Genomic DNA, 15,499 nt, shown 5'->3' on the forward strand with positions numbered 1-15,499 from the left:
CCAAGAAAAAGGAGGCTAGGTGGTGAAGTGAAAGGAATGGTAAAAGCAAAAGGGAAAGTAAAAGAGGGGAGAATGGTGAGGGAAACGAGGGAACATTGAAGAAGGCAATATTGGGAATCCCTGAAAGGTCTATGGCTTATCTCTTTGATAATTGATTCGTGAACTTTTTTGATTGAAGTTTCAATAGTGGGCAAGGTTGGGAATTGTGAAGGATAATTTGTCAGGTGAAAAATGAGGCCAAAAGCTTAGCTTAAATCCCTTATGAAATATTAAAGTCCAAAAATTCGTGATTTTTTTAATATACAAAAGCACGATCTAAATTAATAAATGGGGGGTGGGTGTAGTCTGCTATTTTTTGTGATTACGGAAATCTTTAAGACGTGCTGCTGTCTTGCGCGTCATCTGGTGATTCTGTTGTGTTGCCTTTGTTTGTCTGAGTCGTCGTCCCCGACTCTCCCCCCCAACCTCTTGTCTTGTTCTCCTTGGACTCTTTCTCACTTGGATTTGGAGAGTCAGGTTTGCCATCGCTTTGCAGCTCATGTGGTTGTCCTTCTGCAGGCTTTCCCGACTCCAGCTCCACAAACACACACACACGCACACACAGAGAGAGAGAGAGAGAGCTGGGAATTAGAGAGAGATAGAAGAGGAACACCCACCCACCCACCCACACACAGAGAGAGAGAGAGCTGCGAATTACAGAGAGATTGAAAGAATCCCGTGAATGTGTGTGTGTGAGAGAGAGAGCTGTGAAATAGAGGCTCCTAGACGTTGAAGAGAACCGTTGTGTGTGTGTGTGTGTGTAGAGAGAAAGAGAGAGAGAGAGAGAGAGAGAGAGCGCTCTACCTCTACCTACACCTAAAAGGGGAATGCCATGTACAGAAATCTCTTCTCGCCTCGAAAAGACGGAGTTGTTGGAGCCTGCTTCGCCTTTGATTTCGCTCCTCTTTGGACGCCATAGCTGCAGCTCTCAAGTGGTGTTCATCTAGCTGCCAAACGGTGTTTATCTCACACCAACACAATCCATTTGAGAATTTGTCTCTCTTTCTTCTTCTGCCTTTCTTTGCTGCTAGAGTCTTCCACAAGAAGAAACTGTGCTCGAATTGAAGCAAGCCTTCTGTGTTTCCAGAAAGGGAAACTGTGTTGCAAAAAGTCTTTTCTTTGTGCTCTGCTCAGATATCTGAAAGGGGAATCCACAAGGGTTGAGACATCTAGATGCTCAGAGTTCCAAAAGGGGCAATTGTGTGCTTCCACGAAAGGGAACCGTCTTCCTTTTTTTCTGCTCATAGTTTCCAAGTTCTGAGCTTGGTTTTTCTTGTTGGCCCTCAGATTTTCAAGAAGCGCATGACATAAAAAATGGCTTTCAATGGAAACTGTGAAGGGCCGTAAAGAACCAGGAATCCACAACAGGAAAGTCTGCATGACCTGCTAGAGCCTTTAGCTAAGCTATCTGAATGTTGATACAAAACAGCTTGGCCACGCTGTTCCATCTGCAACCAACTTCCCTGCCCTCCATTGGCTGCAAGGTCATCTTGTTGTCACTAAAGAACATATAATTTTAGCCTTTCAGTAGCTCTGTCAAAGCTATGGTGGACCTGCAAGCTGGCGATGGCCGAAGTGTTGTTTCTTGCTGCAAAACCACATCAGAATGGCTCAAACAAGTGCAGGAGTTGGTATCGTTGGCCACTTCTGATGCGGCCATGGTGAAGGTCTTCGCCGGTAGATGGGTTGCCATACGCAGGAAACTGGAACAGCTTCCATCACAGCTCTCAAAGCTCGAAGAAAGCTCTGGCTCCATCAACAATACCCTATGCAATGAGCTCCTGCAGAACATTGTCAAAAGCTTAATAGAAACAAGGGATCTGGCCGAAAGATGCATTGAAGAAGCTTTTGGAGGGAAGCTCCAGATGCAGAGCAGTCTTGATGGTCTTGCCATGAAGCTCGGGTTGCATGTGCAGGAGTGTGAGCTTCTTGTCAAGAGCGGGGTTGTGAGGGAATGTACTCCGCCCCGGACAAGCTCAGGTGGAGCCAGTAAAGAAAGTCTCAAATGGAGTGTAAAGGATTTGCTCGCCCGCCTACAGATTGGGAGCTTAGAGTCCAAGCTGAAGGCTATGGAGGCCCTTGTTGAGCTCATGGATGAAGATGACAAGAACGTGCTGTTTGTAGCAGGCCAAGAGGGAGGGATACCAACCCTGGTGCACCTGCTAGATGCTGGAGCGAGTAGTTTAAGAGACAAGGCCACAGCTGCGATTCATCGGCTTGCACAAGTCGACAGCTGCGAGCATCTTCTTGTCACGGAGGGTGCCTTCGCTCCTCTTGTGCGGCTTTTGGAGTCAGGGAGCCCCCATGCAAAGGAGAAAGCGGCCTCAGCACTAAAGAACCTTACCTGCACCTCAGAGAATGTTCGCTCGGTCTTGGCACATGGCGGAGTTCCAGCATTGCTTGAAATCTGTCAAACTGGAACCCCTGCTGCACAGGCAGCAGCTGCAGGTGCTATCAGGAACATTGTAAGCATACCAGAAGTCAGACAAACTGTAGCAGAGGAAGGCGCTACACCTGTGCTGGTCGGGCTTATCAATTCAGGAACACCGCTTGCACAAGAGTATGCATGTGATGGACTCCAGAGCTTGTCTTCCTCAGATGAACACCTCAGACAGGCAATCATAAGAGAAGGTGCTATTCAAGCTCTAATCATGTACTATGACACCACACCATCTCCAAAGGGTAAAGAAGTTGCCATGGGAGCTCTCAGCAACTTTGCTGCGTCGGGAGCCAATGTAGAAGAGTTGCTAACTGCCGGCTTCCTTCCTAGGCTTGTGACAGCCCTCAGAAGTGGCCTCTTGACTGAGCAACAATCGGCTGCCTCTGCGGTTTGTCATCTTGCAAGGTCAGTAGACCTCCGGAAAATGCTCGGCGAGGCAGGCTGTGTTTCACCGCTTGTGAGGATGCTGGAAGGGAAGACAAGTACCACTCAAGAGTTGGCTGCACAGGCGATTTTCAATCTTATTCTTGTGGACAGCAATTGTAGGGCATTCTGCAAGGAGGAGAGAAGCATCTCAAGGATGGTTCAGCTACTCGATCCGAGCAACCAGAGTGTTGCCAAGAAGTTTCCCATCTCTGCTCTGATGTGTCTGGCGGGGAAGAAGAAGTGCAGAAAGCAAATGGTGGCGGCTGGTGCATGCAGGTACCTCACAAAACTGGCTGAGCTTGAAACCACTGGTGCTAAGAAACTTCTTGAGCGGCTTGAAGGTGGCAAAATGTGGAGCCTGCTGTTCAGGGGTTAGCCCTCCCCACAGATGTTTAATTTTGAGAGGCATCAATCTTCTATTGTAGACATCTCGACCGCCCAAGACATGGTAGTTGGTTTAGTTCCGTTTTTGGTTTGGAGGCCTATTTTGCCTTTTCTGTATATATAAGCTTAGCATCATCTAAGCAGACATCATCAGTAAGCTGTTCTTGTACCTCTTAATTAATTGTTTAGCATCTACCATTACATGGAAAAATGGGGTCTTGTGGGATAACTGTCTCGTGCATCGTTCTTGGGTGCATGCATTCTCGTGCATATCCCTTTTGTGTTGTTTGACTACGCTTGTTCATCAGGACAAAGCATTATGAATTCTGCATTTAACTGAAGTTGTTCAGAAATGACATCTTTAGTGACATGGTTTTTCTCATGGTAGCTGGTTTAGTTCCTCTGTGCTGTGGAGGCCTGCCTATTTTGCCTTTCCTCAGTACTCTATATACCATTGTCAAGCATCTAAGCAGGCTTAAGTTGTTTTTGCTCCTCTTGGTCATACATGGAAAATGGAGTTTTGTAGTCTGGTTGGAGGGCTCTTCCTTGAGTGGGTGGCTCATGTCCTCAAAGGTATGTGGTTCAAACTTTCGCTTCCTTGTCCCAAACCAGAGGTACTTCAGGAGCTGCAATACAACTTCCTCCTGCTTAGACTGGCTTAATCTATAGGGTTATCTAAAGTTGTTCCCCAAGAATGAGAGCTCAATCTTATGGAGTTACAAACCTTTTTGGAGTCAAACCATAAGGTAGCTCCTATAGAAATACATTCAGAAGCTTAGATATAATTTCACAAAAGTGTCAATTCTTCATGTGAATCCACCTTTACAGTCTGGATAGCTAGGGCAGGCAAAGTCCTCTAGGTTAAAGGCTAAAGCTATTGGACACTAAGGACAACCTGTTGTAATTGAAGTACTCCTATTTAAATGTGTTCATTCATGATTTTTCAGAATTGAAATACAATTTGCTCTCGACTCTCAAGAGCTCATCAATAAATATCACATTTAGTGTTTCAAAGCATGTTATATTTGCAAGATGATGTTACAGGTGTTTTCTAAGATTGTCCTCTTCATTGAACTTGTGCATAAGCCTCGTGATATGTGTAGCCTTTCTAGAGCTACTGTGTCCGTTATCTTTCATGACTGGCCCTATACTTTCAGCAATAGCTCTCCTCGATGCTTGCACAAAAGTTACTAGATTAATTGAGGTATTGGTACAATAGGGCCAACATGTGGTATGAAGGGTGTTGCCTCCGAGTGTAATGGCGTGAATCTTGGAGGAGTAACATAAGCTCGATAGGGGGGGGGTCGTACAAGAGTTCCCATAGGTACCAATGGTATATGAGTCAAGGGCACCACTAGTCTAGTCATTTGTGAGGATGTCCCCCTTGCTCTAGGGTGCATTGGCAAAGTAGAGGATGTCCCCCTTGCTCTAGGGTGCATTGGCAAAGTAGAGGAAGATGAAAGAAATTGAGGATTTGCTATGCATTTGGCTTATGTTTTTTCTTTTCTTTTCCTTTGTTATAGGAGGGCTGGTCGTGCTAATTTTTACTTTACTTAAATGATCTCACATAAGATGCCATAGGTCACAAAAGTCACTAAATAAGGAAAATGTCATCTTTTCATATTTAAAATTAGGTACATGACGTACATAATTATATTTAAAAGTAATTACATGATGTACATAATTATATTTACATTATTTTTTGAAGTATTTTAATGATGTACAAGAGAAGGGTCTTTGTGGTAAAATCACTCATTTTCTAGCAAAATATATCCCACCGTATTAAAGTGTAATATGCGAAAGGACAACTCCTCTCTTAAGACTAACCATTTTCAACATTAATGGTCACTAGGCACCATTAATACTAATGCGAATCGAATGAGTGTTTGCAAATGTTTTTCTAAAAAGATTCTTCTCAAATTACCATAAAAGGGGTCTTTTTAGAGAAAGTAAAATTTTTTAATTTAAAAAATGTGAGACACCATTTTGAGGATAGTCTTAAATTCAAATGATTTTTCAATAAAGCACTTTGTAAAAAGTGGGCTATATTTGAAGAAGCTTTTGTCCAATATATATATTTGATGGTCTATCAAATATTGTAAAATTAGCAATTCAACATATTTTGTACATTTCTCTAATTTAGAATCCCCCCTTCTCTCTCTCTCTCTCTCTCTCTCTCACACACACACACACACACACACACACACACACACACACACACACAACATTAATATCATTGATATCATAAGATTAATAAAAGATTGAAATTCTTATTGATGTTTGACATGAATAAAGGTTTTTTAAAAACACCTATGGGTTAGCAAGTGTATCCATTTTAATAATTATTGTGAGGGAACATTGAAGAACCTTTTCTTGGAATAGTAATAGAGATGTAGAATCTCATGCAATGAAGCATTCATCTAATTGAGCTTCAAAATTCTAATCATTGGGACCTTTGTAGTAGCAAGTATAGAGACCACCTAGTGGGGGAGCACTCCATGGCCTCTACCCCATAATGGTCTCAATTCTCCACCACTGAAGGAGACAGTGCTCTCATATCTCTCATATACGCTACATAGGAATTAGCACACATCCTTATTAGTGTAAAGGTTTCTAATTTTAGAGAGAACAAGAATTTCTTTAGCTTGCTTTTGTAAAAGCATACATATGAGCTTTATGGTATGATTGATAACAATAATAGAGAAGCTACTTCAAAACTCTCTCTCTCTCTCTCTCTCTCTCTCTCTCTCTCTCTCTCTCTGTCTCTCTCTCTCTCTCTCTCCTTGTGTTATGTGCTAACAGTGGTATATCAAAGACTTTAATCACCATGTTGGTAGTTTGTATCATGGGTGATTCCATATAAAATACTAGCGTGCTAGTGTTATTGGTGTATGCACATTTGGGGCCATGTTAGTATTATTGGTATGCAAGTGATTCCATGTTATATACTGAGCTAATGTTATTGGTGTTTATGTTTAGGCCTTCCATACTGCTGTCATGTTAGGATTAATTTTGTGTAACTAACATGAGTGGCATTGTCAGGTAATAAGTGATGAGCAATACTACGGATCTAACTAAGATGTCATATGGGTTTAGGGTTATGCATAGCACATATTTATCGTTTACGGTATCATGTGGAGTTCTTAATTTATTTAGCCACATGCCGGAATTTTGTTATCATGCTTGTCACCCATTTTGTATAGTTAGAGTGTGTTATATTTTGTGCGCATGTGAGTGTAACGTTATTTTGTAAAAGACAAGCCTAATTTTGTAAACAAAGCTAATTATGGCTACCCACATGTGAGAAGCTAATTATGGCTACCCACATGTGAGAAGTGCCCATGCTTTGCCGATTGTATTAATTTTCTTCATGCTTTTATGTGCTTTCATATGCTTTCGCCATGGTTGATTTATTTGCACGTCATTCAATTCCAGTTTGAAAGGTAAGTGAGTGGTGAGAGATTTCTCCTTATACCAAGATTCTGACAGCCGCACGTGGGAAAATGGAGCCACTCAAGTTGGGGGGATAGATTGTACCCAATGCTTTGTCTTGTGTTAATTTTCCTCATGCTTTTATGTACTTTCATATCCTTTTGCCATGGTTGAATTATTTGCATATGTTGTTCAATTCTAGTTTAAAAGGTAAGTGATTTCTTGTTATACTACCAAGTTCTTAACAATCAGAGCTTCGATACATTTCAAGGGGAAATAATAAAGCTTGGCAAATGTAAGGGAAAGGACAAGAAGCTTCACAAGGAAAACCCTTGGGCAAAGGAGAAGTGAAAAATGTAAAGCAAAAGGACAAGAAGCTTCACAAGGAAGACCCTTGGGCAAAGAAGAAGACCTTTGGACAAAAGGATGCAAAAAGCTTAATTCAAGGCTTCTAAATGAAAGAAAAAGGACAAGAAGCTTCATAAGGAAGACCCTTGGGCAAAGGAGAAGGCAAGGACCTTTGGACAAAAGGATGCAAAAAGCTTAACTCAAGGCTTCTACAAGTTTAATCATGAGCAAAAAACATTTTTCCCTTAAAGATAACGGCACCTATCATTATACATAATGAAATTTGCTATGAGACACATTCTCGTAGAGGAACTTGTGGTAGTAGCTCTTGCGTCGGCTTTTTGTGTAGCTTTGGCCTTAGCCCACTTTGGCTACGATGATGAAACGTGCATGGGTTCCCTTAGCAACTAGTTTTGCTCAGGTGACTCTCTCAAGCATATGATTTGTGGAGGGCAATGGGCAGTGATTGTGAAGACTGTGAGACCATTAACCTTTTTGAGGTTAACACACAGCCTAAGCTTTCTGTTCTCAATGATACCCAGTCGGTGTGCTCGATCTCATACATGATGATCTTGTCTAGCTCTTGAATATTTGACCGTACTTGGGATTCATGTGATAGGCTCTTTGTTTATATGGTGATAATGACATTTTTGTCACATGAATTTACACTAAATTGATATTAGGGTCATGAAGAACACTATAAATCCATGCCACCAGGGAGCTTAGATTGGTTAAATCTCTTCATATAGAATAATTGATCATCTACTATAAAGTCATTGGCTTAATAGGATAAATATCACTTTGGATTATGGCATATTTAGAGGTATGCACATTCATATAGGGTCATGTTTAAAGAGTTTGCTTTTTGGCTTTCTTCAGAGCCAAGGTTTTGTATAAATAAGGATCGTCCCTCCCCTCTCATAATTCAAGGAGTCTTTGGGGTTTCTAGTTTTTGATCAAGTAAAACTATAAATTCATTGGTTTAGAATAAGTACTAATTTGGATTATAGCATTTTTAGAGGTGTACACATTAATATAGGGTCGTATTTAATTAGTTTTCTTTTTGGCTTTCTTTAGAGCCAAGGTTTTATATAAATAATGGTTGTCCCCATCTCATAATTTAAGGAGGAGTTTTTGGGGTTTCCAGTATTTGATCACATAAGACTCTCTTCTTCCTCTCTTGCTCTTTCTCTTATCACATGAGTCATGCTTTCAAGGACATGTTGTGGCACTTTGTCCCAAACAAAAGAGCCCTCATAATGGTTTCACACCTTCATGTAGAGGGATGGTGTGTTTCACTATTTCCAAAGGAATTCCCTTCATGTCATTGTATTTCTAGGTGAACACATCATGAAATTCCTTGAGCAAGGCTATCAATTCTTCTTCTTGCTCAGGGGTGAGGTCTTTGGCAATAAACATTGGTTTGGGTTCTTCACCTAGGCTAGTAAGGTTTATTTGTTTGACACCTTAGCGGGGCCGTCATATGAGGCATGTGCTCTCTGCTCGCCCAAGCTTGCTTAAGCCTTCTCGCTCCCTGATGTTATAGGACTTAAAGTACTCACCAATTGTCTTAGATTTTCCTCTTGAGGCTCGACGAGCTCCTTGAATTTTGCTTCCAAGTAAGCCAACCTTTTTAGTGGGGCCACTACATCCTTTGGGACTTGCACTTCTCACTCTTTGGCTGCTTGCTTTGAAGTTGAAGCATGGGCTTTCTGATCATTGGCAGCCTTGGATGTTCCTTTGGCTGCCGCACTTGGAGCCTTGTGATGGCATTAAGGGGGGCTATATGAATAAGTCCTCCTTGTACACTTAACAAGTTAAGGCTCGTCGAAGTGTTAGTACCTCATACGATGGCAGCACTCATTAAAGATGTCACGCCTAGACCTATAGAGATGGTCATGAAGCCCCTCTTTCTCTTCAAAACAATCAATGAGTGATAATCATCTAGCCTTTTACATGTGCTACATCTTATATGAGTGATAAATCGATCAATGGAGAAATAAAATCATCCAATCTTTTGTAGGTGCTACATATCATATGGAGATACTTGGTTCTAGCGATATAATCCCGCATTATTTCACCCTTATCTCGCTTGAGGTTATAGATCTATATAATTGGGCTCCATCTGGATCCATTGGTGAAACCACTATGAAAGTATGCCTCGAGCCCTTGTAGAGCCAACCATTTCAAGTGGGTTTAATGTCTAAACCACTTGCTACTTTGCCTTCAAGGCAAAGTCCGAATGAGCAAATCTTGATGGGATCCCATCAATCTGTCCCATGGCCTCGCAAATTTGATCAAACTTCTCTAGGTATTGAATGGTATCTCCACTTCCATCAAATTTGGTCCATCATCCTTGAGATATAGATTGGCTTGGTTTTGCCCAACTCTAAGCCTCTAGGTGCTATGTTTGTTCACAACCCGCATTCCCATTTCAAATGCCATCCTCAGCATATCTTTTGCATATTCATGTGGCAGTGGAATGTAAGGAGGTGGTTGTGTGAAACCCTAAATTTCATGGTACAGGATCTCTTGTCCTATCGGGTTGGGTATCGGGTTGGGCTATGGAGTTTCCAATGACACTTATCCTTCACCGGCCCAGCTTTGAGGCTACAGGCTCGTTTGTGACCAAGGACATGTTCTGTGAATGCTCATGTGGATCCTTTTGTGATGAGATAGTCTTAGAGATTGGCTCTTTACCCTTCCCCAGGTTCCCTGTTCCTCATCCAAACGGAGAACAATTGGAACTTGGTTCTGGGGTAAAGGCACTTCTAAAATGCTCGCATGGATCCCTTTGTGATGAGGGAGTCCCAAAGATTGGCTCTTTACCCTCCTTCGGGTTCCCTATTCCTCCTAGAAATAGAGAATCCACATGGAGAACAGCTGGAACTTGATTCCATGGTAAAGGAAATTATAAAATGATCTCCTATGGAGGGAGCGAGACTCCTACTTGCATTGTGTGCATTGTAGTTGGGTGTATTAAGGAACACTTATCCCTAGTGGTATAGCAAAAGAGACATGTCATGTTTGCCATTAACTACGGTTGTTGGGCTACTTTTTGGTCATGTTCTGCTTGAGATAAGCCCAGCTTAAGATCAACACCAAATGTTTAAAACATTATGGCATCCAACATGGTTTGACTACTTCTTTTGGGAGAGCGAATATTGAGGATCCTGCTCCCACTCCCTATAGCTGTGCCCACAAACAGGGCGGTTGAATGCCTTCTTCATAAATTAAAGGTGTTGTTTCAATTCATGAATCTAGAGTTCAGAGGCATGTCGTGGCTCCTATTTCAAGGTGTTCCACTGGTCCTCCACTCATTTCTGTGTTTTGTTAGCTCATTTCTTCCCAAAGCTCCTCACTTGAGGTGGATCCAAAGGAGTCTAACCTTCTTAACCAGGGAGATGGGATTGACGGCTTGATGGGTTTAAGGCAATGTGATTCGATGCGTTACAGTTGACCGTATTGTCATTTCTAATAATTAGTCCACATCGAGTTCACATCATCGCATCAAAGATCCTTGGTATTTCTGGTATAGGTCTAAAAATGGATTAAGACAAGTTTTTTTAATTATTTGACTTTTTGCTGCTGTTAGGCTCACGTCTATTGTAGATTTGTTAACCTATGACGGACATTGAGACGTACTATGTTTTACGTCATTAATTTAAATATTCTGAGTCATGGGCCGGGCTTGTCGGCACCATATGTTAAGGATAAAGGGATTGGGTGATCGCCGATGAGAGGCACACCTTGAATATCAGCAGGGTAAGGGTTAGGATCGGCCGGCCATGTATGGGCGCCCATGTGTGAACGGCCAAGTCACCTATAAGAGTCAAATGTAACCCTAAAACCCTCATTCTCATGTGTTGTGAATACAAGAGTGCTCTTGCCTTATCTTCTTGGTTTCCTTCTCTTGCGTGTGAGAGAGAGAGAGAGAGAGAGAGAGAGAGAGAGAGAGAGTGAGAGAGCAATCGAGCACTGTGTAGCGGCACGGCGTCGGCGGCGAGGCGGTAGAGCGGCGAGGGCGGCTCCTCCTTCACTGTTGCAACGCGGGAATCCTTCAAGGCGGCAGTTGAGCGGCGAGTGACACACCTTTTGCATTCTGTTTGAGCTTGCTTTCAGACACAAGAAACATCAGAGTTACAGGAGCCTTTTGCCTTTATTTCTTTATGCACGTGACAATTTTTATACACAATGGCGACCTTCCTAAGGCAAAACTAACATCGATCCTGGTACCATGTTTAACACAAGGCATTATCCAGGAATCTATTAGCTCACTTTAGGCAAGGCTACCCCCTACCAACCAAGGCATCGGTGTGGAGTAGAATACTCCTCGCCTACCAAGTATCAATAAGGCGATAGGCCAACATTAAAGCACATCATAGACTTGTATTGCCATTTATTGTAGGCTCTCTTTTTTTTTAAAAAAATAATTTCTTTTGATCTTCGCTCCTGAACTATAATTTGTCTTGCATCCTTTCGACAAAGGGGTAAAAGCTATGTCCTAGAGATCAACACACACATGGCCAGGTGTCAAACATTAAGATGGTTTGACCCTAGACCTAAGACAATCGTATTCCATGGTTAACTAAAGACGTCATGCATTCTCAGGAATATATCCAATAAGGTTAAGCTCATTAATGATTTACACTAGCACGTCAAGCAACTTCAAAAACTAAGTAGTACATTGACAATTTCCATGTGGTCATGCATTATAGTTCATGCAATTAATTGAACAGAAAAAACGAAAGAGAGTGGGTATGGAAGAATTACACCTGTATTTTGGAGATCTCCTTGATTCGATGAGAGAAATGCCCGCAATTTGATGAGATATTTATGTATGAGCATTGCGGCTATCTCAGGACTTGAAAGCGAACCCACCTCAAACTTTTCAACCTCTACAATAAACTAACAAGCACTATACCTCGAGAGGCACATCAGTGTGAAAAATTAAAGACTCGTTTAAGGAATCCAAACTAGAAAAAACTTGAAAACACTAACCTGCCTACCAGTCACCACACTACTACTGAGGATACGGTAAGAGAATGTTGTAGAGTCCTGGCTCTAGCCCTAAGGCTAAGCCTCTATCCGCATCATCCAAATAAATAAAGTCAACCTCAGTAGTGCCATGAGTTTCATCCGTCCATTCATCATTGTCAGATATTTCCTTTTCATTTTCCCATCCGCATAAACTAATCAAGAATGTAACCATGCGAGGATAGTCATCTTGTGGAAAAGGAAAGCATTGGGCTATCGAGGATATTTCCTCTACGGAGTAGGGGTCAGTCATGGTCAATAGGCGAATTAGCCATTCTAATTCCTCAACATTTTCCTCTCTGGCTAGTACATCTATATGATCCCATTTAGTTTCAATTACAGGATAGCACATGTGAAATATCTGAGAAAGGTACAGATGATACCTCTCACCAAAGGTGGGAGTGGATGAAGTGTATGATGATCATGCATCTGCCATATCTGCAAACACAGATATAGCATCAGTAGGTTTATGACAGGTCAATCTAGTTCTTGATTGTATACGGATATTTCTCCTCTTTTTGTGCTCTTGCTCTTTTTACTATTTTTGTTTTTCTTCTCTTTGTTTTTTTTAAAATGTATGAAGCTATATATATACATCCCCTTGAATTTGGCAATTACATGGTCAGGGGAGAAGGTTAAGGAGGAAGCATTAGAATGTCGAGCGTGAGTACATGCTCCCCCTTTCCTTCGGTAGATCATATTATTTGCAATGATGTTGCAGCCTCTTGGAACCAATTTGTCCAGCGGGTCATAGGTTGTGATGTGGGCAGATAGCTTTTTATGACCCTTGTGGCCACATCCAATTGCAGAGATGGTAGTGTACGCTCCCATTAACGAATGGAGGAAATGGTTTCCGACGATACTATTACAAGGGGAGACGTAGACTCATCGGTTTTTTGTTGGGTGTTGACAAGAGTAGGTGTAGAGCATGTAGAAACTTCTATATGAGTGTGTGCCTGGCATGAGGAGCTAGAAGCTTCATGTGGATCCCCCCTTCCTGAGCTAGGTGGTAATGATCGATATCGTTTGGGAATCCAAACTAACTCTGGAAGAAGTGGTGCGGAGCACTCTGTTACCTTTCCCTTACCACGGTCTTGAATTGTCATTGGGGTGGCAACAATTAGTTTGCAAGGTTTTACAGGTGATGTAGAGGGATTCAGCTTATGTTTAGGGACCCAAATTTGGTCATTCCCCTCGTAGTACCCTTGGGCTACTAATAATTTTTTAGGGATCCATCGCGATGTTACGTTGCCCTTTCTTGGGTGGGTAGCTGCTTTCCTTTTACGAGGCTTCTTGGTGGCTGAACGAGATTGAGCCGGGGAAGTAGCTATTAACGAAGCTTTTGGGACCCATTTGTATGTGTTTTTTGGCATAGTAAGCAGAGCTTTAGAGACCACCTTGCATGTTTCCACTCTTGGCGTTGAAGCGTTAGAGGGGTGGCAAATAATCAAAGATGGTTTTGCCACTGGACTTTGTGATTTTTCATTATCTAGCATTTGAGTGGATGACTTAGGTGTGGTATTTTGAGCGGTTAGACCTAGTGTTGGTTCTTGCGTTGAACTCGTCTAGTTGCCCAATCGATATTGCACTTGGTGGCCATCATCCATTTGCGCCCTAAGTTTACAGTCCCTTCCATGGTACCCGCAGGCATAACCAAAAAGCTTTGAATTACGGTCCCCTTGTCATAGGCAACCGGAGTGTGCAGAACTCCTGAGACAGGGGTTTTTTTCTTGTTGATTCCTTGAACTTGGATAGCGCTCTTGGATAAATGTGGTTTTCCAAGTTGACACCACATGCCATATGATAGCAAATTGTATTGAGCTCCTGTATCCAATAATGCATTATACAGCACCTCCCCGTAAGGACTCTATAACTCAATTGGGTATCTTAGAGGCGGGTCAGATTCCAGTGCATCCTCCTCTGCTTCCTCGAAAAATACTTGCGTAATTCCCAAGTTGGCTTCTCGTTGTTGCCTAGCATGCTGTTGACGTTCTTTGGCTTCGACTCTCGCTTGTACCTTTTTAAGCTCAGCTTGTTCTTTAGCTGCCTTCTTTTGATGGATTTCATGTAACTCCTCTTGGCTCAGGGGGTCATAGTATCTTTTGAATTTACTCCCATTAAGGAATCCAATGGTTTCAACTCCGTCGAGAGTCTCCACTCTGATGGTACCTTGCGGGGTAATTTCACATACTCTATACGGTCCCTTACCAGCATATTTGAGCTTCTTCTTTTCGTTACGCACTCCATACATCAAGACTTTATCCCCAACCTTGACGTCCTTTTCCTTCAGGTGGCGATCAAACCATTTTTTCCTCCTATCCTTCTCCACAAGGGCATTGTATACAGCCAATTGTCTTTCTTCGTTTAGCCGCTCAAGGATATATAGACGCTCTACTAAGGGATTACCATCCCAACCCTCTTGAGTAGCAACATGAAGACTAGGAATGACAAATTCCCACGGCATGACTGCTTCTTGGCCATATACCATTTTGAATGGTGTGCAATTAATAGCCACTTTGTACGCAATATGATAGGCCCATAAAGCTGTCGTAAGCTTTAGATCCCAATCCGTGCGATGAGCTTCAACTGTCTTTGTCAAAACAGAGATTAATGTCTTGTTGGTACTCTCAGCTTGGCCATTCGCTTGCGGATAATAAGGAGTAGATTTATGATGGGATATCATGAAATTTATTGTGAGCTCCTTAATCACGTCATTTATAAAATGCGTCCCATTATCGCTCACAAGTTCAAAAGGACAACCGAAGCGTGTGATTATATTTTCAAGGAGGAACTTGGCTGTTGTCCTCGCATCTGCCTTACGTGTCGCTTTTGCTTCAGCCCATTTGGTCATATAGTCAGTGGCCACAATAATATAGCGAGATTGTGTGTTTCGGGCCGCTGGGCTAATTGGACCTACAAAGTCTAAACCCCACTTTTCAAATGGTTGGTTTACTTTGATTGGATGTAGGGGCATCTGATCTTTCCGTTGGGGTTTCTTGTATCGTTGGCATTCATCGCAACCCTTCACAAAGAGTGATGCATCTTGGAACATAGTGGGCCACCAATACCCTGATTGTAAGATCTTTCGCGCGGTTAAGTCTCATGAGAAGTGACCACCGGCTACGCCCATATGTGCCTCTTGCAAAATGTATAGATACTCATCCTCTCGGGCACAACGCCTAAGAACGTCATCCTTTCCTCTTTTATGAAGAGTCCCAGCTATCAGGCAATAGGGTTCGCATTCTTTGATCAGCTTTTGAGCTAGATCTTTACGAAGCTCCTTGGGTGGAAAGCCATTAACCAAAAAGTTAACAATCTTCTCACTCCATTTAGGCATTGTCTCCACCATGAACAGGGAAGTGTTAGGTAAGTCATCATCAACCCCCGTAGGAG

At 42.3% G+C, this 15,499-nt stretch overlaps 1 protein-coding gene across 3 annotated transcripts; it reads left to right on the forward strand.

The window, feature by feature from the left end:
• Nucleotides 1-366: 366 nt before the first annotated feature.
• On the forward strand, nt 367-3,500 carry LOC147613085 (uncharacterized). Of its 3 annotated transcripts, XM_086782387.1 has the most exons (3): nt 367-516; nt 880-996; nt 1,174-3,500. In XM_086782387.1, the coding sequence occupies exon 3, from the start codon at nt 1,584-1,586 to the stop codon at nt 3,279-3,281; it is 1,698 nt and encodes a 565-aa protein (XP_086638513.1). In that variant the 5' UTR covers nt 367-516; nt 880-996; nt 1,174-1,583; the 3' UTR covers nt 3,282-3,500. The 3 variants fall into 3 exon arrangements, with proteins under 3 accessions (XP_086638513.1, XP_086638512.1, XP_086638514.1); XM_086782386.1 differs by having other exon boundaries at nt 370-996; XM_086782388.1 differs by having other exon boundaries at nt 370-996; nt 1,327-3,500.
• The last annotated feature ends 11,999 nt before the right edge of the window (nt 3,501-15,499 follow it).

Source organism: Cibotium barometz, chromosome 44 (genome assembly GCF_041138505.1).
Source record: "Cibotium barometz isolate CiBa-2024 chromosome 44, ASM4113850v1, whole genome shotgun sequence".
In the NCBI taxonomy this organism is placed as follows: domain Eukaryota; kingdom Viridiplantae; phylum Streptophyta; class Polypodiopsida; order Cyatheales; family Cibotiaceae; genus Cibotium; species Cibotium barometz.

Coding starts and splice junctions, on each gene's coding strand:
- LOC147613085 (XM_086782387.1), top strand. CDS start 1,584: ATGGTGGACCTGCAAGCTGGCGATGGCCGAAGTGTTGTTTCTTGCTGC.